The sequence below is a fragment of the Schistocerca gregaria genome, unplaced genomic scaffold (assembly GCF_023897955.1).
Source record: "Schistocerca gregaria isolate iqSchGreg1 unplaced genomic scaffold, iqSchGreg1.2 ptg000743l, whole genome shotgun sequence".
NCBI lineage: Eukaryota > Metazoa > Arthropoda > Insecta > Orthoptera > Acrididae > Schistocerca > Schistocerca gregaria.
Window position 1 is genome coordinate 125,744 of NW_026062119.1, and position 21,928 is coordinate 147,671.

A 21,928-nucleotide genomic window follows, 5' to 3' on the forward strand; every position below is an offset into this window, starting at 1 on the left:
TAAGCACAATAACTTTGAAGTTCTGTATCTCAGAAACTAATAAAGATATGAAGAAAATTTACACATGTGATTGAGATTGGGATCTTAGGGATACCATATAAAAATTACATCCATTTGTTGTGCACAGCCATCTTGGACTCTGCGGCACGGTTTTGGCACCCAATACACAAGCTTTTGGGGTTTTTCCCCATTATGGATAAAGATTTTTGCGAACAGGATCTCAGGAATATATCACAAAAATTTCAGCCATTTGCTGTGTGTAGCTGTCTTGGAATCCTTGGCTGAGTTCTGGTCCACTGGTGACAGCAAAAATATAGTAAAAAGCTCTTTTCTTTGAGATTTTCCAATAACTGCCCACAAACTAATGGTGCCTCCCATCAAGTCCACCACAGACTATATCAAATGGAAAAAGAAGCAACTGATTTGCTCCATTTACCTAAGCGGGACCCTGTACCTTTTTCACCATCAACAGAACCCATGGTATTAACAATGGGAAATCTTGTTTTTATGCACAGCATTTTGGAACATATTAGGTAGGCATTCTGTCGCAAGCATATTGATGACGACTACAAAATGAAGTTAAATGAAGAAGAATGACACACTTCTCCAGAATATATTTTTGGTGTGCCTGTCCGTTCTTTGGTCACTGTTAGAAATTAGTTTTGTGAATTTTCAAGGGATTGCGAGTCTATCGAATATGAACCTTACCCCAGTCACCCAGCAATGGCAAATGACCGAAGAAAACATTAATTCTGTGGGTAAAATGATTGAAGAGTAACCTCACCTCACATTTTACGACATTAAAGGGACTCTAAATATTGGATCAACTGTAGTGCGGATCATTGTTCATGATCCTTCAAGCCCCAACAAGAGATATGCGTGTTGGATATCACATTCTTTGAGAGAAGCCCAAAACAACATAAGAATGGATTGGAGTCATCTTACTCTTGAAAAATTTGACAAACAGTGGTCCAAAGACACATGTATTATCATCACTGGTGACAAAACATGAGTGTGCCATTATGACTCTGAAATGAAGAGGCGGTCTGCATTATGATGATTTCCAGGTGAGGAACCACCCATGAAAATTTCAGAGAAGTAGGAGCTCTGGAAGTGGCCACTTTCTTCACCAAGATGGGTTACCTCACCTCTGTGAACCTGGACATACATTGTACAGTCAATGCTGAGTGATATGTGACCAAATATCTGCCGAAAGTCACAGCCACATGGAGGTCACAGCACCCAAAGTTGAAGAGCGGCACCTTCATCTGTATCATGACAATTTGTCAACACAAATAGCTGCCAGAGCAATGGACTTCTTGCAGAAGGAGAAAGTGAGTGTGAGTGTGTGTGTGTGTGTGTGTGTGTGTGTGTCTGACCACACTCACTCTTTTCACCTGACCTGTCCCCATCGACTTCTTCCTGTTGCCAAATCAGAAGGAAAAGAATTTATGGGCAGCGTTTTGCATCCAGCGATGAGGTTATTCCAGCATACAACAGTGCTCGAAGAGACTTCCCTAAAGAAGCTTGGACTGAAACAATTTGTAAGTGGTTAAAGAGGATAGAGAAATGTGTAAGTGTTTATGGAAAGTATTTTAAAATATTGTAATAGTTATATTTTTTTCTGAATTTCTCCTAAAATTTTTTTGCGTTAACATCATATGTATTATAGGGTGTTATTTTTCGCAGAGGTGGGTGCTAAATGCGTGAGGCTGGTTCCACTTCTGTTTACATGTCCTCTCTATCTTTTAATAAAGTTTCATCCTGTATGTAGACCATATCACTGTCACTGTAATTTTATATATTCCTGACTGGTCGTATATTTTAGTTTTGTCTATTCTGAGTATTATGTTCATTTGAGTTTGTTTTCTGTGCAACAGCTATTTTCAAGATTAACAGTAAGAAACGTGTAACTTGTTTTTTGTGAAACATTCCCTAAGTGCAGTAATATAACACACTTCTCTTTCTCATTTATTTTTATTTTTGCTATGTTATTTCTCAAGTTTCATTTGCATAAGGTAAAGGTGTCACCAACCTGAAGATTGGTTTGAATAACATAACGTTTTACTGAACATGGTCCTATTGTAGGTGGTATGCGCCTGCTTTCTTCTAACCTATGAACAACTTACCCTGTCAGTTACAGAGGAACCTACGGAGTAATGTGGACTTGAACCACAAAGCAAATGAACATTTTTCACATAACAAACATTGCCAGAGGTGAATTAAGTGCTAAATGAGAGATAAAATTCCTTGGACTCACAACGGACCTTTGGATATATTGGGCTCAATTTACTACTGAGCTTTTGCACACTTGGCCTTTATTTTCTTCCTGTGTATTTTATTGACTATATCAAGACTGTAGCCATTATTGGCCATTGCAGTATAACCCTAATTTTCATACTTCCAGAATTAATGTTTTCCTGACGTTTACAACATCTTTTATTGATTTCTTAAAAAATTTCTATGTTAACATTATTAATACAAATCTGCTTTTCGATTTTCATAACTGCAAATCTCCTACAATCTACACATAATGAAACAATGTTCTTGGACAGAAAGGCAACAATACAGTTGACATATAATGACACTGGCAAGACACTGACGTTCAAGTAGTGTTTACAACAAGCATTAGGCAGTTTAACTGTCTTTAAGTCCTGGATTCTCTAGTTCTGAGATTTTTGTTAGTGTTGTCTTCAGACTGAAGACTGGTCTCATGCAGTGATCTCCATGCTAGTCTAATCTGTGCTAGCCTCATCATCTCACTACTCACTACTGTAACCTATGTCCAATTGAAACCGCTAACTGTATTCGAGATCTGGTATCCCTTTACAATTTTTACTCCGCTCCTCACATTTCTCTCCATTACCTAAGTCAGAGACTGCTCCATGCGCCAAAATGTCTCCTACTAACTGATCCCACCTTTTAGTTACTTTGTATTATAAATTTCTTTTTCCCTCATTTTGATTCTGTACCTCTTTATTAGATATTCAGTCAATCCAACTAGCCTTTAGCATTCTTCTGTAGCAGCACTTCAAAAATTTCTGTTGTAGTCACTCCAGACAAATACAGAAAAAACTTCTTAATGAGTTTATACTCAATTCAATAAATTTCTCAATTTCAGAAACACATTTCTTTTTTGCAACTGTGTGCCTGCATTTTATATCTTTATACTTAGCAATTATCAACTGTTTTGCTTCCCACACAACAAAACTTATCAACTGCTTTTAGTGACTCATATTCTAATCCAGTTCCCTCCGCATCACCTGATTTTATTTGACGATTGTTGTCCATCACCCATGTTTTGCTCTTGCTGATGTTCATCTTACAACCTCTTTTTCAAGACACTATATCCATTTTATTCCCAATCGATAGAAGGCGAAAGATGCAACAATTTGTGCAAGCAGTACTTTGTCTCCTAATACTGCCACACTCCTAACAGAAACTATATTGTGTTTAGTGTTGTTCACAGTTATTTGATTAAATTCTGTGTTGAGATGGGCTAAACATCAAAATTGAAACGAAAGGAAAGTATCAACAAGAACAATTCTTCTTCATAGTATTTGAACTGTTTCAAAAAAAGTAAATTGTATGAATATTGTTTTGGCAAAAATACACTGATTTTCAAGTAGACATTATTGTACAGTGTATTGTCTAGCAAACCCCCCCCCCCCCTCGAAATCGAAATATGTAGTGATACTGCAGATATCGTTAGGTTGGGACCTACATTGATTAAAATGACTGAGTGACACAAGTAGCAATAATATCTATGTAAACACCATACCTGTCACACACTTTTCTGGTACTGTCTTTGGAATATTTCATTATGTTGCTACACATCTACATGCAAGTATCATCATTGCCATTACCACGTGAAGTTGAAAAGTAAATAGATAATACCATTTTCCCTTTATGAATGTAGTGCAATGTTTCTTTGTTTGTTTTGGTCTTCAGTCTGAAAACTGGTTTCATACGGCTCTCAATGCTGTCCAAACCTCCCCTTCTCTACATAATTACTAATTACTGCAACCTACGTTTAGTTGAATCTGCTTACTTTAGTCAAACCTTGGTCTTCCTCAACAGATAATGGTCGTGCAATTATTTCGGCGAATCACATTGAGGTCTTTAGCACCCACTCCTCACAAGACTTCCCTCCATTACCAAACTGACAATTTCTTGATGCATCAGAAAGTGTATGAGCAACCAACCCTTTCTTTAAGCCAAGTTGTGCCATAAATTTTCTAGTCTGGCTGCCTGAATACCCATTAGCTTTTCCTCACCCTTGTCCAGTGCTGCCTATAGATGCCCAGCTGCCCAGGAGAAGTTACTGGAGTTCAAACAGCCTGCTTTGGATAAAAAGCTTCAGAAAATACTTCCTAACATTTAAATGGATATTCAATGTTAGCAAATTTCTCTTTTTCTCAAAAGCTTTTCTTGCTATTATCAGTCTACATTTTTATCCTCTCTGTTTCAACCATTATCAGTTACTTTAAAGACCAAATGGGAAAACTCATCTAATATTTTCAAGGCTGATTGTAAAAACACTGTTGACTGGAGATCCGTTCTAATCTTATTTCCGAAAACAAAACAAGTACACCAATTCTATGTTGTGTATAACTAAATCTGGATTAACTGAACAAGGTTCAGTGTTGATACAACTTACAAAAAGACATGCTTGGCAAAACTGCTAAATAAATGATCAACACAATTACCGAGCTTTGACAACAGATATTAATTGTACACCAGACAATAAACAATTTTCTGTTGTAAAGCCAGAGGAAAATAAGCAGATAAAACTTCTCAAACATCAAGAAACTTCTCTACAGCCAAAAAGCATCAAAATACTGCCCATCACAGTGACCTAGAATGTTAGGAAAGCAGCAAGCACCATATTCAGGTGATGTAATTTTAAAATGTGATTTATCATAGTTACCTTTAGACCAGAAATCACAAAGAGTACATGGTTTGCAGCTGATAATTCATGTCCACCTAGTTTCCATTATTTTGTGGTGCAGCCGATTTCACTCAAAACACAAACTGTAGATGACTGTGGCATCACATCAAGCTTTCACTACTTTGCTGAGCATGATGAAAATACACGCACTACTGACTGTTGACTACAGATTCAGATAACTTTATCTGGGAATGATTATTTCAATCATTCACAAGAAACTATTGAAGCACAGTGCACGAGAGGTATACACTTGTGTTGGTTAGACCAGTAGCATGATTTACGGGGCATGTTCCCACTGGAGTTGGTACGCTACTGACTTCTTCAGACATCTGAGCAGACTTCCCATCCAGATATATGGAGATCTACAGGTTAATGTGGACAATGAACCATCACTTAATCATTTTGCACATCAGCAAGCATTTCCAGAGGCAAAGAAGCAATAAGTGAAATAATCTTTTCACATTACTTGCAAGTTTCTCCAAGTATTCTGATGAGAACAATTACTAACATCACCAATATTCTCCTCAACCCACCCATACATATAAGGAAAAAAAATTAATAAGAACTTCTATATTATTATTTCTTCTACACTTGCATTTGCCAAAAGTTCTTTCTTTTGTGGTGTCACTAGATTGTGAACTGATGACGATAACTGGACTTGATTTGATTCACAATTTTTTTTCTGTGGAAGCTGATCCTAGTTAACAGCAAAATAATCTGTGATTACTGTTTATACAATGCAGACTTTCAAGTTCACCTGATTTAAGTTCATTTTTTGTGCTAATCAACTGCTTCACACAATCAGCATTGTCTTATTTAATTTGACTACATTCCATTACACTTTTTTAATTTTGTTGCAATTCATCTTACAACTTCTTTTTAAGACACTATAAATCCTGCTCATCTGCTATTCTGCGTCTCTTACCATCTCAGATCGAATTAAAATCTTAGTGTCAAATGTTTCTCCAAGTCAGCTTCTTCCATATTTTTCATTCTGTAAGGAATTTGTGTCAGTACTTTGCAACCATGACTTATTAAATTGATGGTTCTATAATATTAACATCTATCAGCACTAGCCTTCTTTGGAAAAGAATTATTAAATCCTCCATAAAGTCTGAGGGTATTTTGCCTGTGTTATATTTCTTGCATACCAGGCGGAATAGTTTTGTCATGGCATGAGCAACCAAGAATCTTAATAATTCTCTGGGGATCATCTAATTCAGGATCTTCGTTTAGACTTACATTTTTCACTCTTCTGACTAATTCTTTTCAGTCATATCCACATCTCAACTTCATCTCATTCCTCTTCCCATACTGTAATATTGTTTTCAAGTATTTTTTTACCTTGTACAGCCCTCCTATACATTCCTTTTATCTTTCAGCCATCCCTTCTCTGCTTACAAGGGAAACTCCCCATTACAGCCCCCTCAGATTTAGTTCTCAGATGGCCCAGTCAATAGCCCTCAAATACTGAACACCATGAAAACAGCAAGGAGGCCTACTAAACAGAGAAAAAAAGAAGCAAAATAGAAACAGTGAACAGTCCAAGCTCAAGATGTGCAGCACTGAGTATATGTGTGTGGCCATGCCATCACGGTTATGTATATACGGTATTGGACTGCCAAGGGGCAGATCCATGTCATATCTCAAACATTCCCCGTCTTTTCTGTTTTCACCCACAAGATTATGAACTGTCCATCCAGTTACTGACATGGATGTTCGCTGTATTCAGATTTGTGTCTGTGTTGTGGTGTAATGTCTGTTTGCAACCACGAAGTGTAAGAAAATGACCTCCAGACCTGTTTACCAACTATTAGTTCTACACAGATGTCACAAGTTATGACACTTGTGTTCTGTTTTGGAAGTTTTGAATTCCTTTGTTATAACATTCCTCACATCTGCTTATTCCTTTTCATTTCTGTGAAAGGTCGATGTGGCATGTCGCCTGATCTCATCGCATTTACTTGCAATGGTAATACAACATGACATATTCTATAACCAGTGTATAGTATGACAACTGCCAAGACTACAGAAGGAGAAAAGAGATGTTAATGACCAGACATAAAGTTCATAAATATTGTGGAAAAAAAAATTTGCACACAAGCTAGATTTGGACATGGATCTCCGCCTTCATAGTCCAACACTGTAACCACATAACCACAACGCAGCAGCAACAAAACTCTGCTTGATGCTACCCATCTTGAGTTAGGACCATTCACTGTTTCTATTTTGCTGCTTTTTTTCACAGTTCAGTACACCTTCTTCCTGTATTCATGCTCGATCTGTGTTCAGTTTTTGATATGCTACCTACTGGCGCATCTTAAAACTAAATCTGAGGGTGTTGGGATGGGAAGTTTCCCTTGTTAGTACTGGCTAGCTATATGAGCTCTTAATTTCCTACAGGAACTTTCCTACAGGTGGCAATTATCTTTCCTCTGGTCATGCATGCTTCTATAACTTTCAATTTCTTGTCAAACCATTCACGCTCTGCCATTTTGCACTTTCTGTCAGTCATATTGTTTAGACTTGGGTATCCCCTCATGCCTGCTCCATTTTGCTGCATTTTTACATTTTTCTCTTTTCGTCAGTTAAATTCAGTATCTCTGTCTACAAACACTCTCTGCAAACCAGGCGTGGCACAGGGTGCAGGTATCTTCCCATTCAAATTACGTATTGAGTGGGGGACGAATGACTGCTAAAATCCTTCTATGCATGCTGCAATTAGTCTAATTCTGTTTTCACAGTCAGTATGGGGGTCCAATGCATAGGTGGCTGAAGAATATGGCTATATTCTTCAATTAATACTGGTTCTACCAATTTTATAAGTAGTTTGCCAATTCAGGTTTTTCAACATTTCTGATGCTCTCCTGTGACTCAAACACTCCTGTAATCATTCATGTTGTGCTTCTTTGTATATATCCAACATCCCATGTTAGTCCTATTTCATATGGGTACCACACATTTGAGCAATATTCGAAGATGAGATACACAAGTGAACTGTAAGCAGTCTCCTTTGTAGGATGATTACATTTTCCCAGTATCGTGTCAATGAACAAAAATCTGTCACCTGTTTGCCTACAGCAAAGCCTATGTTATCAATCCATTTCTCATTCCTAAAAATGATTACACCCACATAGCTGTATGAGGTGATTGATTTTAAATGGGAATCATTAACATTGTCTTCATAGGATACTACATTTTTCATTTTTTGAAGTGCATAATTTTACATTTCTCTACATTTACAGCAAGAAGACAATCTTTTTAGCACTCTGAAATCTTATCAGGATCAGCCTGAATATTTAGGCAGTTTTTTTCAAACTTTACTTCAATACAGACAACTGCATCATTCACAAAAAAGCCAGAGGTTGCTATTAATATCACCTGCTACAGTGTTAATACAAAACACAAACAACATGGATCCAAATACAATTCTGTGGGGCATGCCTCAAATTATTTCCCCTTCTGGTAATGACCAAGATAACAGGTTGCATGCTGCCTACCCATCAATTCTGAACGCAGTTACAAGTTCTGTTTTAATATCCCAAATAATTGTACCCATAAGGACACATGTGGGGTAAAATATACCCTGCTGTAGCTCTGATAAGTTGGTAGAACTGTTGAATAAATTCTACAACTATGACTTTCCACATACCTTTCAACCAACTGTCCCTCCTCACTTCCATGGATTGTCTTGTCGAGTAAAGGTATTTTTTTAGTGCCTGGGCAAAAAATTCCCCATGTGTGTGATAACACAGCAATTGTAGCCACTGCACTTTGGGAGTACATTGCGGATTGAAGTGTGATAAAGACATGGCTTCCAATGTACAACATTGTGCAAATGAGCACGAGATAAATAATTTGTCTGACAGCGAAAATGACCACATGTCAGAGCATGATCATAATACAGATACTAAGCAATGGAACAGACAGTTATGATTCAGAGGATGTGGCTGCAATATTTCAAGCAAGCTGCAAATGAAAGTATGGCACTCTGGAAAAAAACCTGGACCACCAAGAAATGCCGCCACTTACCAAATTTGCTGTGAAATCCATCATTGGAATGGAAGAGCCACAGCAGAAGAAAGCTTGATTGTCTTCTGGGAGATATGACATGTGTTCCCAGAAAAAGGACTGGAAAACCAAAACTACGTTCTACATTCTAAGGAGGGATACACAAGTAAACTGTAAGTAGTCGTTAGTAGCATGACTGCATTTTCCTAGTATCCTGCCAAAGAAAAACTCTGTTGCCTGCTTGCTTGCAGCAAAGTCTATGTTATCATTTGATTTCATATTCCTAAAAATCATTACTCCTAAGTATTTGTATGAGCTGACGGATTCTAAATGGGAATCATTAAGACCCGCTGCAGGTTAATATCTAATGAACATTAATTTTCAGTTCGTAAAGAATGTATCTGTAATGACTCTGGTTAGATATAACAGACAAACTCTGCAGAATGCACTGTCTCTGTGAGATCAATTTTTTTTTTCATTAATAGAAGCGAGTGTTTACATCTTAAAAAATCATTAAATGCATCTTTAAAATACTCTGATGTGACATGTACATACATATTTCAATTTCCTAAATAGTTCCATGAAAATATATTTTTTTTCTAACTAGGGTGAAAAATACTCCATGCATATAATATCACAAAAATAAGTGGGTGTGCATATGGATTAACAAACACTGGCGTGGTTCTAAGTCAAATGCTTTTTCAAGTCAAGAAGTACTGTATCTATCTGATTTCCTTGATTCATGGCTTTCACAATGTCATGTGAGAAAGATGACTAGTAGGGTTTCACGTGATCTGACATTTATGGAACACATGCTGGTTTTGCCCAAGACGCCTCAATAAGTTTGAGTTTAAATATGCTCTAGGATATCTCCTGTGTCATACAAGGATTTATTCTGGGCCTTTGATCCTCTACTCCCATAATTCATTTCTTAAAGCTATCCAATTGTCTTCTATTGTATTCCTTTCCATAATTTTAATCACTGACTAATGCACACCTCGATATTCGCAACTGTTTTTGATGCCTTCAATATATCCAGGTCCCATCTCCTTGATTTTCTTCCTTCCTCCAATTTTAATCTGCTGTACCTAACCAATTTCCTGTCCTGGAAATGTTCTCCAATTTAATACTAAAAAAGTAGTACCCTACAGCATAATATTTCAAGTATGACATAATAAAATCTCTCAAATTAAGAAGTTGTCAAATTCCTTAGAAATCAGAAAAATAATAAGTAATTTTGTCCTATTTAGGAGCTATCTACCAGTAATCACTGTGCTGTAACAAATTTGGTAGTGTAACTATGAATAACTATTTTGTTGTACATCAGTTGCTTGCATCTTTAACATTTGTGCTTACTGGTACTAGTCATAAATCACCTGTTAACACTGCTGTGAGTCATACATTGTATAAGTTTCCTCTAACCTGATTTATTGTGGTATCACTAAACATATTCATTAAAATATGTGTGTCTTATTTGGTCACTCAAAATTGAACACACAAACATACGTTGGTATTATTAGCAGTATTTCATTATCCAGAAATCAAACAAAGGTAGGGAAAAATGGCACTTACCCGAAAAGTGCTGTTACTTGCTGAAGCCGATGTACCTGGTTCATCATGAGTATGGCTTTGCCATGTAAGTGGTGATGCTGAAGTTGAGGGCAATCTATGGCTCCAGTCCACACTGTCCTCCAGTTGTATAGTTTGACACAGCTGCCAGATAAAATATTTCACTAATATAACGTACATCACATTGTTTCTCAGCACCTTTCTATTTGCACATTGTGGAATAAAAGTTTACTGCATGGCCAAAAGTTTCTGAACACCCCACTGATTATGCTTTGTGCAAATGGTTCAAATGGCTCTGAGCACTTTGGGACTTAACTTCTAAGGTCATCAGTCCCCTAGAACTTAGAACTACTTAAACCTAACTAACCTAAGGACATCACACACATCCATGCCCGAGGCAGGATTCGAACCTGCGACCGACTTTTGTTGCAGCTCAGCTTCAAAGGTAAATTACAGAATGATCCTTAAAAGGTTCTAAGATTCAATCTTCAGAGTCATACTGTTGCTCGGAAATCACTGGGAAAAAGAATAGATGCACTATGTCACTTTGTTATAAACGACATTGTCACTGGGCTGTGTAGGTGTGGAAGCCTGTATTATGGAGAGATGTGTCATGCTACATGATGCTGTAGCACTCATAATGGATGTACTGACCTAAAAGATGCTTAATACATGGTATCTATTCAAGTTTGTTATAACAACAGTGAAATTTGGATGAACGATGTCGGGTATGTGCATTTTTCACTAGTCTGCTCTTTGTAATGAACAGTAATGGGTGTTCGGAGATTTTTAGCCACTTAGTGTTAGAGTGTAGCCAATACCTCTAATGCAACATTGAAACAGTAAAACTTTGTTAAGTCATCTTATGCAAATGGAAATATTTTCCCAAACTGAACTCTATTACATCACATGTACATTTATTAATAGCAACTCAAATACTGCAAAAAACTTCAGTGTTATGTATAAAGAAGATTTCAGTGAAATTATTCAAAATCTACATCTCACCTGGAAGGAATTATCATTTGTTGTGTTTGATGGTGATGTTTCTTGACGAGCATCACTTTCCCTGTTAACTGTAGATGGTGAACTGGATGGTCTGCCATTCTCCCAACTGTTGTCCAATTCTACATTCATATCTAAATACGTTTGTAATACAGCAACACATAATTAAGGCAGATCTTCTTAGACAATTTAATACTAATAAGTCACACAAGAATCATGAACATGCAAAGTACCGTTCACTTCTATTCAACAATGAAGTATTGACACCTTTTCTTCTCTAAGCATTATCTCCCATGTTGGTTAATCAAACCATGTTGGTTAATCAAAATGACAAGTTCGCTCCCTTTGAGCCATGGGACTACAACAACAAAAACTGATTCACTCATGAATGTAATGACAATACCTAATGCCACTTTGATGCAATATGAAAGTGCCAACTAGCAATCCTTCCTACAATATTATGTTACCAGCAAAAAACTGTGAAATAAAAAGGCTCCGATTCAACTGCTCATAGCAATTTACAATATGAAAATTTCAGGTAAATTAACTGACAGTACAGCACAAATTTAACACTTTATTTGTACAAAACAACTGATATGTTTCATATCAATTATTTTACAAGATTCTCCTATATCACCATACAAGCTACTTTTTCCCTACACAAGGTATTTTAATACAGTTTGAAAGCCAAGTGTCTGGGAATAAAACCATGACAGACTCACAGAAAACTAACAGATCAAGTCTTCCCACATCCACTACTTGTGAGCATCTAACCAACAGAAGTTACACTTTAAACAAACAAAAATTTACTGGTGAAGTGAAATTCATTTGTCCACTGCTATAACAACTGGCAGCATGTCTACTTCATCATAATAGACTACAGTTTTTGTATCACTGTGGATTATGCTGAGCTAAAACAAAAACTTAAATTGTGCACTCATCCAAAATCACATTTTTCTCTTCGAAGTCTATGGAAGTCTTAGTTTGTAGTACATGATTTAAATGAAAAAGCTAGAATAGATAAATACCTGAACTGTGATCAGCTGGATTTGTGTCTTGCCCAGGCATCACTGCTGCCTTGTATGTGACAAACAACCTGCAACAAGTGAAAAACATTTTCTTTATATTTATATTCAAATTACAATCAACATAGCATTTTTTGGTCATTTCATGCAAATTTCATGACTGAATAAATGATATATATAACAGCACTGAGTAAATACATGAAAAGTTTTTTTTCTGTGATCAAATGTTAAGTAACAAACTAGAAAAGGCACAAAATGATAAGTTTTTGTTTCCATCACAAACTTTTATAGAAGTACATGAGAAATGCATTAACAAGAGAACTAAAGAGAAACTACTGTCTCTTCATATTATGCTATTTATTGTTTCATTAAGTAAGTTAAATTCTAAGTAATTTAAAGCTCCATATGTTAGATGAACATGCACAGAAATTTCTCAAAACAGAACAAATTTCAATAGTAATGATCAATTTCAGAGGTGGCTGATCATGGTTTATTAATTATCAAGTTCCAGTAACTTTCTCAATAATTATAAAAGTAGATTACAGACAGCAGAAATGAGTTCTTTGGGAATAGCAATAAGTTTCACAAGAAGACGAAGGAAAAGAAATAATGAAATAGGGACAGAGTTACTAACTGTGACTATCTGGAATAAATCACTAAAATACTTTATTATATCAGACTGACTTGCACGAAAGGAAGATAAAATTCTGTCACATTTTAGGTGGTATAGCTTTATCCATCCTCAACTGCTTTTTGAGGGTGTTGGTTTTTCCATGTCTTCCTTGATTGTCAACTTGTAATTCATCCCACCAGTTGGTACTCTGTATCTTTCTTCAATAGAAGTGTGCAAGTGATTTATCAAATTTGTTCTAGCCTTTTGTGAATGTCATTATACTTTGCATTTGTAACTCTGTCCCTATTTCATTATTTCTGTTTCTTTGTCTTCTTGTGACTTCTGCTGCTATTCTCAAATAACTCATTTCTGCTGTGTGTCAAAATCTCTTTTTATTTCCTTAGAACCTATATTCCATGTCCTTACAGAAAACTACAAACAGGTACACTTTTCCAAAATTTTACCCTTGTCTCTCTCCTAGTTTTTTTTTTCTTTCTGTACAGTTAGCAAATAATATAATTTAACATTTCTTTATAATTTCCAATCACCTTACATCTTAGAAAGATGTTGTGTATACTAGAAAATTGAATGAATTTATTTTTTCGGTTTTTAAAATTCTGTAACTTTATAGACTTTTGATCACAATATGAAGGTTACACTCTGCAGCCATCATGTTAAATTTATAAGAGTAGTTCCTCATTGTAAACAACTATTAATCAGTTATAAACATGAATAATGAATAATAATTAATAACACAGAAGTTGTGTGTGGTTTTTGTCTTCCAAATCCACTGCTGTAACAGATCATCCACACACAAATTAGGAGGTACTGGTGACATAAGCTGGGAATTTTTATTGTAACATAAATATAAAATAATTTTGCAATATAAAAACTGACAAAAATCCCGTGAATATTTTTATTCACAAGTATTAAAGATCTTGGTGGTGGCTGAAGATGGCTACAGTATAAATTGTCACTGATTACTGCAATAATTAAATAGTATTAAATAAGTGCAAAACAAAAGAGGAAATGAATCTGTTATAAAAGACAATGGGCTCTGACTCAGGAGAAAGTAGGCTCATGCTTTGTACAGTTATCATGATTTAAGATTTTGGTCACTTCAAGCACATGCTGCCTCTGTCAATACATAAAAATCATGTGTTTGCCTGTAATAATCTGACAAATGTAATATCACTGTAAAACAAACCTTTAATGAATAAATTACAATATGATACTATACACCTGTTACCATCACTGTGAAGGAACTGTACTTGACACACACATTAAGGAGGAAGATAGACGAGACCAATATGAATTGTTTCTTTTCAATACTCATAACTCAGCTGCTTGGAGGAAGTAGCTTCATGCATGACTAGGTAGCAAAATATCATATATACTACAATCAATGAAAGAAGGCTCCCAATTATCTTAGCAACAAAAAAGAATTTGACACACTCAGATGAGTGGACCTCTACTACTTGCTCAGTTAGCACATATTCTCATATGCCATCACCATCAATTGTATGATGTCATGACATACGACAGATGGAAACATAATGCCACTTGGAAACTCAAATAAAAAATGTGTTTTCTCATTACTGAAACAAGTTACTCTTATGAACGGCTAACGTGGAAGTTCACATTCTTGCCACTAATGTCCAATTATTAACTCAATAAACGTGACAATATGTTGGTATTTACCTAGAACATAGCACATTCCCCAGTCTTGGTAAATGATAAAGGATGCTCCAGATATTCTAGATGGTTCGGCCGACTATGAATACATTTTGAACACTTTATGTTGGATGCAATACAAGGAACTGTGTAAATGATGCTCTAATTTTTAGTGCCTCTGAACTGTGTGTGACTCCATGCAAGAAAAATGATTGCCTGGATCAAGCACCCTTCACCAAAATCAAATAAATGGGGTCACTTTACGAGTCCATGAAATATCTCGACAGAAGTGCATTTTACAAGAAATGGAGTCTTAAGTTAATGAGTCTAAAGTTAATATAGGCATTCTGAAAATCCAATACAATTATATTTGCCTTTATATACCCCACCTGCAGTTCCATTCAGCTGTCACTCAATAAGCACTCCATCACGAAGAATGCAAAAAGCATTTCATGTGTGGTCAAGCAACAACATAAAACTGAGACGTACTTTTTGAAGACAAACTGATAACCCATTTCTGTGGTGGCAAGTACAAAGACTGTATAACTATTTTAAAATGCACAGAGAACACTAGGCACTGAAAGTCAGCAATGAGAAGAACATTACAAGCACTAATATATACTTAAGTTATGTACGTTTCACTGAAATGTAAGAGCCAACCTGCCATTAAGATTGTTCTTTCTCATCATTTCACAGCATTTGTGAGGCATAACATAAAGAGGGAGGGGTATAGGGATATGCATGGCATATGTTTACTGTCTAGATGCTAATACAAACATTTCTGACAATATAAAACTGTTGAGTCAGACTGCAACACAAGCACGGACACCTGCCATTTGTAGCCAGTGCACACTACCAATTACTCTTATACACATTCCATATGGATCAAATCAAAGTGTGAACTAGCCACTTTGAGAACTATGCAGAGGTTCTTCCAAAGTGCTCTTGAATTAACACCCCTGGAAGAAACAAGATATAGTGGAGAGTTCTGAAACTCAGCTACTAAATCATACCAGGAATTAAGAGAACAACTGCCTTCAGCCACAAATCATGATTTTTAATAAAATGCACACCGCATTTCGAGCCCTGGGGCTCATCTTCAGATGCTTTGACAGTCTATATCAACTTTACATTTCGTTTAATTCTGCGCTGTTTCTAGCATGGGTATGTGACACTAGAAACAGCCGAGAACTAAACAAAATGTAAAGTTGATGTAGATTCTCAAAGCACTTGAACGTGAGCCGCCACGGCCTGAAATGCATTGTACATTTTAATAAAATCACAATACGTGGATAACGGCGGTTGTTCTTTATTATGTATGAAAGTAATAGAGATGTGGAAGAATCACTGCAAACAATGGATAAAATTAAGGAATTAAAAGTCTTTTCAACAAGTGCCAAGATTAACTCTGCTGACAGATACACCTAGACAAATGTGTCACAATTATATTTTTATTTCTTTATTTTATTTATTGGTTATGTAGCCTGACCGGATTAGGGTCTTATCTCAAATTCCTCTCTTACATCTGACTAGGAACAAAATATACCAAAGATATACTGGGGTAACTCATTTTTATGAAAGAAAGTCTTCACTGATTGAAAATGTGCTGTAAGAATAATATGTGGCGCTCACTCATGATCAGCTTGTACACATCTGTTCATGGAGCTGGGCATTCTGACTGGCACTGCACTGTATACTTATTCTCTAATGAAGTTTGTGTTGTAAATAATCCACTGCAGTTCAGAAGGAACAATGGCGTACGTAATTACAATACTAGAAGGAAATATGATATTCACTACTCTATATTCAGCTTGTTTTTAGCACAAAAATGGGCGTACAATACTGCAAATCAAATTTCTGGTATCCTACCATATAATATAAAATGTGTGACAGACAGCAAAGTAAAATTTGGAAACAAACAAAATGTTTCTCCTTGATAACATTTTTTATACCAAAGAATTTCTATTATTGTAATGTGTAAAAGGTAGTGGGTAGATTACTACCATTTGTATATAATAATAATAATAATAATAATAATAATAAATATTTATACATGTTCACCGTGTACCCATATTTACAAACTAATTTGTGATGTGAATGTAAAATGATTCGTTCCACATCATTATGATTTATCACGCAAATGATTTATGGAACGTGAAGCTACAACAAAACATTCACAAGATTAGTTTAACATATTTGAAGTCATGGTTAGTATTATGGGAAGTGGAAGGGATAAATAAAGAGGTGAAGACTAAAATGAGAGTGGGTGTTGGGTAAGAACAGAATTTAAATAGTGAACTCTGCAAACAGGGGGGAGGGTAAAGTTGTGGAGGTGGAGGGGTTACTAGAGTGAGTTGCAGACAGACATACGGGAGAGATGGCTATTGTGACAGAAGGTGGACCATTAGCTGTCTTTTGGAGTTTGAAAAGGATTTAATTTCTTTGATGTTTTGAGGAAAATTGTTCCAAAGTCCAGTTTCTCATACCGAAAATGATTAACAGAAAATGACAGTGTTATGTAAATATACAGAGGGGATTTTCTTTGTTGAGACCTATTATTTCCGTTGTGCTGTTCAGATATTAGTGTAAGAGCTTTTTCTGTGTAAGCTAAGCCATACTGTAGATTAGAAACAAAATTACTACATAATTGAACACCCCATCAACAATGAGGTCATTAAAGACAGGGCACAAGCTCAGATTGGGGAAGGAAATCAGCAATGCCCTTTCAAAGGAACCATCACAACATTTGTCTTAGAGATTAAGGTAAATCACAAGAAACCTACATCTGGATGGCCCGATGGGAATTGGAGCCATCATCCTCCCGAATGCAAATCCAGTGTGGTAACCTCTGCATCACCTCACTCAGTTTAGGAAGTGTACCACTTGGTGCAACATAATTTTGTGTCATGAGTGATCTGCTGGTTTAGGTGATTATAATTTTATATTTCTGTTCTGGTGCATGCAAGGTTTTGCCATTGCAGTATTCATTATGGATGACATAAAGAAAACCTAACAAATATTACACAAATAAAGAGTATTCACATTCTTTGCGAGTCACTTTATTGAAAACATATCACAACCAGTGGAACATTCCCTGATGCTGACAGTTGCCAGGGAAGAGAACAACTGCAGCATGTGGTGAGAGACAAATATAGCCACTAAACTATTTAGTACCAGTTGTCAACATGTGTATTTGTCAGAGCCATCCATCAAGCCTGTATTTCAACCAGTACAATAAACTGACACACATTCAAAAACAAATCACACTAATTTATCGATAAAGCACCGATGAACAAAGACAGTGTCAGATGGCTTAGTAAAGGGTTGCACTTTCTCATTGATTAATTATGGGAGCATACATATTACACAGTTCTGGCACTTGCCACATTGTACCACATTTTGGTGCATCATACTCAGATGAATGGCAGACGGGATGATGTGGGCAACCATTGAAAGTTAATCATTCAGACAGACAGTGTGTCCATAATTAAAGTTCCAGTTTCAAAACACTGTAGTCAGAGAACCTCTGCTCAGAATGACATCAAATTTGGACAATGTGTTATTGATGAAGGACGAAACATCATGGAACAAGAAAATTTAATGAAAATTTTATCAATAGAGGATGTTGTAAATGTCTTCACATAAAAGGGGTCAGTTACAAATGACAGATGAATTGCAGTACAATGGTTATGGTTTGACTTGTACATTACACCATTTGTACTGTTCAATGTGCATAACAGTACAAGCTCTGCAGTCAACAGTTGTGGCACTATTAGTCAGGTAAGCCCATTCACTATGGCAAGGTCATATTACATCGGATAGGTAAAATCAGATTTTAATTGCTCTGACAAACTGCATACAAAGGAAAATTGTAGTGTTTTCTGTCATGAGCTTGGCACACGATTTGTTGAATATGCTCACTACGGTTTTCTGCCCCAAGTTGAAGTCGAGAGAGAGCATGTTCCACAACAGACTCAAGTGTCTCGGGGGTCATGTTTCAAATGTGCTGTGAATGCATGTCCTCAATCAAGCTACGTTCATCACTGGAGTGCTGAACACAATATCTTTCAGATAACCCCACAGCCAGGAGCCACATGGATTAGGACCAGATGATCTGGATGGCCACGTTGCAGGGAAATGACAGCTGATAATTATAGCATTTCTGAAATACCTCTCGGCAGCAGCTCCTTCACAGGGTAAGCAACGTGTAGAGGAACTCCATAGTGCATAAAAATGATCCTACTGGTACATCCATGCTGTTCAAGGGTTGGAAAGACATTGGTGTGCAAAAGACACTTGTAGTGTTTACCAGTGACTACAAGTATCAGGGCCAGCAGGACTCACCTCCTTGAAAAAATACAGAGCTACGATGAACAATGCCATCAATCTGTACCACACAACCATCTTTGCAGAATTAAGTGGTACTGGATTATGTGCGTGCAGATTTTCTGTTGTCCATTTTCTGTAATTCTGCATACTGACATGTCTTTAGAGATGGAAATGGGCTTTGCTCATCAACAGAATGTTCCACGGCCATTCATTGTCCACTTTCATGAAAGCAACAAGTTCCAGTAAACATTTGTCTTGCTGGCTGGTCAGCGGGAAGCAACTCCTGAGCATGAGTTAATTTGTAAGGGTAGCAATGCTGGTTGCTTTGGTGGATTTTATGCATCATGCTTGCAACTATGTCCAAAATTTTGGACAATTCCCCGTGCACTGAATATTTGTACACCACCACACTCGACCCCTCCTGCAATGCTGTGATCACATCTTCAACAGATGTACAGACGTCTGATCAACTGCTTTCCTCCCTCTGCCACACTGCACTTTAAAAGAACCCATATTTTCAAATTTTGTAATTATTTTCTACAGACCCTAAGCAGATGGAGGACTGAAGCCTTTTTCCATACCCTTGAGTGTCCAGAACTTCTGCAGTGCTACTGGAACAGTCACCGTTCTTGTAGGAGAGCTTTACCAGCAGTGCACAATCCTTCATGTAGGCAGCCAATTTGGGCATCTCGGATGCAAACTGAGGAACAGCTGTTTGCTGTGTGTCTGTTGGTGTGCATATTCAACACTTACAGCGACATCTACTGGTCAAATTTTCATTTTTTTTCCTTTTTTTTCCCTTGGCATTTCCCCCTGCATCAATTATATGCTGTTCAAATTTTACATTCTGAGCAGTGGTTGTCTTTCTACGGTGTTTTGAAACTGGAACTTATGGGACTTAACTGTTAAGGTCATCAGTCCCTAAACTTACACACTACTTAACCTAAATTATCCTAAGGACAAACACACACACCCATGCCCGAGGGATGACTCGAACCTCCGCCAGGACCAGCCACGCAGTCCATGACTGCAGCGCCCTAGACCGCTCAGCTAATCCCGCATGGCGAACTTTAATTATGAACACATTGTACCTCTCTTTCTCAATCCAACAACTCAGTTCATGGAATCAAGATTTGAAATAAGAATAATCTTTAGAAAAATGTAAAGTCACTTACTTTGCCAAAAAAGGCATCCATTATTCTGGAACACACATTTTCAATAACTTACAAGCAACTGTAAAAAGTTTAACTGTCAATAAAGTTCAGTTCACGAACAGCATAAAGGACTTATTGCTGGCCAACTCCTGCTCCACTGATCAGTTTCTTAGAACAACCTACTGAGGTGTACATGTTACTAGTATCATCAAATAACGTGAGCATTAGGACAATCTGACTTCTGTAAAAATTCACTGCAGTAATATGATCACTCTCAATAAGTGTTGTAAAATGATTTTTCTATTTGATGATGCACGGTTACAGCAGTCTTAAGAATTATCATATGCACCTCAGCTAATTGAAAATTTACACTTTTGTGACAAGTTATTTTTTACTTTTTAAGTAAAAATCTATTTAAGATTTTTGACTTATTTCACTTGCATTAAGGACCATTTCACTTGGTATCTGTGAGAGGTATATCAGCATATTTATTTCTCTATGTAAATATTAATTGTTCTACACCCTTTTGAAGCCCAACACAGCCACTAGGCACCAAAAACTTAATTCCAAACAACATGTTGCCTACAATGTCAAAGCCTTGAAGCCCAACAAAGGCACTAAGCACCAAAAACTTAATTCCAAACAAGATGTTGCCTATGTCAAAGTCTTCTGTAGCAGCAAATTAAATAATGCAACTTTCTAGTCCTCTTACAATAATCGCAATAATAATGCTACTGGTCTGGAAATATTGGGCATACCATGTTGCAGTTTGTAATTCAACTGATGTCTCTTCAAGATTTGCACCAGTCTTCAGAATTAATTCTAAAACTGAGGTTCTTTTTAACCAGCTGATCTATACAAGATGAAAGACAGGACACAAGAACAATAAGGACATATGCATACATCTGATGATCATCCCAGTCCAAATGGAATTATTGGAGAACCACTCAAGTTATAAAGACATAATATACAAATATCATTAGAAAAAGAATATGTAAACAATATGACTAACATAATATGGTGAATACATAGAAAATATATGACAAATTATGATTATCATTTTGAAAATCAGCCACAGAAAAGAGGGGAATGGAGACATGGACAGCAATGAGATTGTAAAAGTTGACAGACTGGACACAGTGAAGACATGAATTCTAGAAAGAGATACTTATAATGTGAATATTCTCTCTGTAACAGCTGCCTGCAAAAAGGACCAACTGGGTTATTAATAAAATATGACCTTCCTGTGGCCATTCCCATTAAATCATGCCTCAGAAATGCAACACACACTACAATAAGAACAAAGTTTTACCCAAATAAAATACTCAGCAGGACTAACAAAATTTCCCAACTATACTCCTCTGTTATGATGACAATGGATGAACTGGAATTGGTGTGTATCTAGACAACAAATAACAATAATACATGGCATCAGAGAGATCCAATTTAACCCTTAAGTGACACTGGTAACCGGCCTTGGACTTAATATAGGATAAACAACCCACTGAATTAGTTTTTCTACAGTCATAATAGTTTTTCTGATAAGTACAAATACCATTTTCACAGTTCTAAGTCAGTAGACTTCAGACATCAGCAAACA

General features: G+C 36.5%; 1 protein-coding gene across 4 annotated transcripts in view; it reads right to left on the reverse strand.

Annotated features, from left to right (window-relative positions):
• LOC126320747 (serine/arginine repetitive matrix protein 2) overlaps positions 1-21,928 on the reverse strand; it is a 171,818-nt gene that overhangs the window by 125,660 nt on the left and 24,230 nt on the right. For all 4 annotated transcript variants that reach the window (XM_049994095.1, XM_049994092.1, XM_049994093.1 and 1 more), the window contains exons 2-4: positions 12,562-12,629; positions 11,537-11,667; positions 10,535-10,675 (exon numbers count right to left, since the gene is read on the reverse strand). In XM_049994095.1, coding sequence (XP_049850052.1) covers positions 10,535-10,675; positions 11,537-11,667; positions 12,562-12,601 — 312 coding nt within the window. In that variant the 5' untranslated portion in view covers positions 12,602-12,629. The remainder of the gene's footprint in view (positions 1-10,534; positions 10,676-11,536; positions 11,668-12,561; positions 12,630-21,928) is intronic.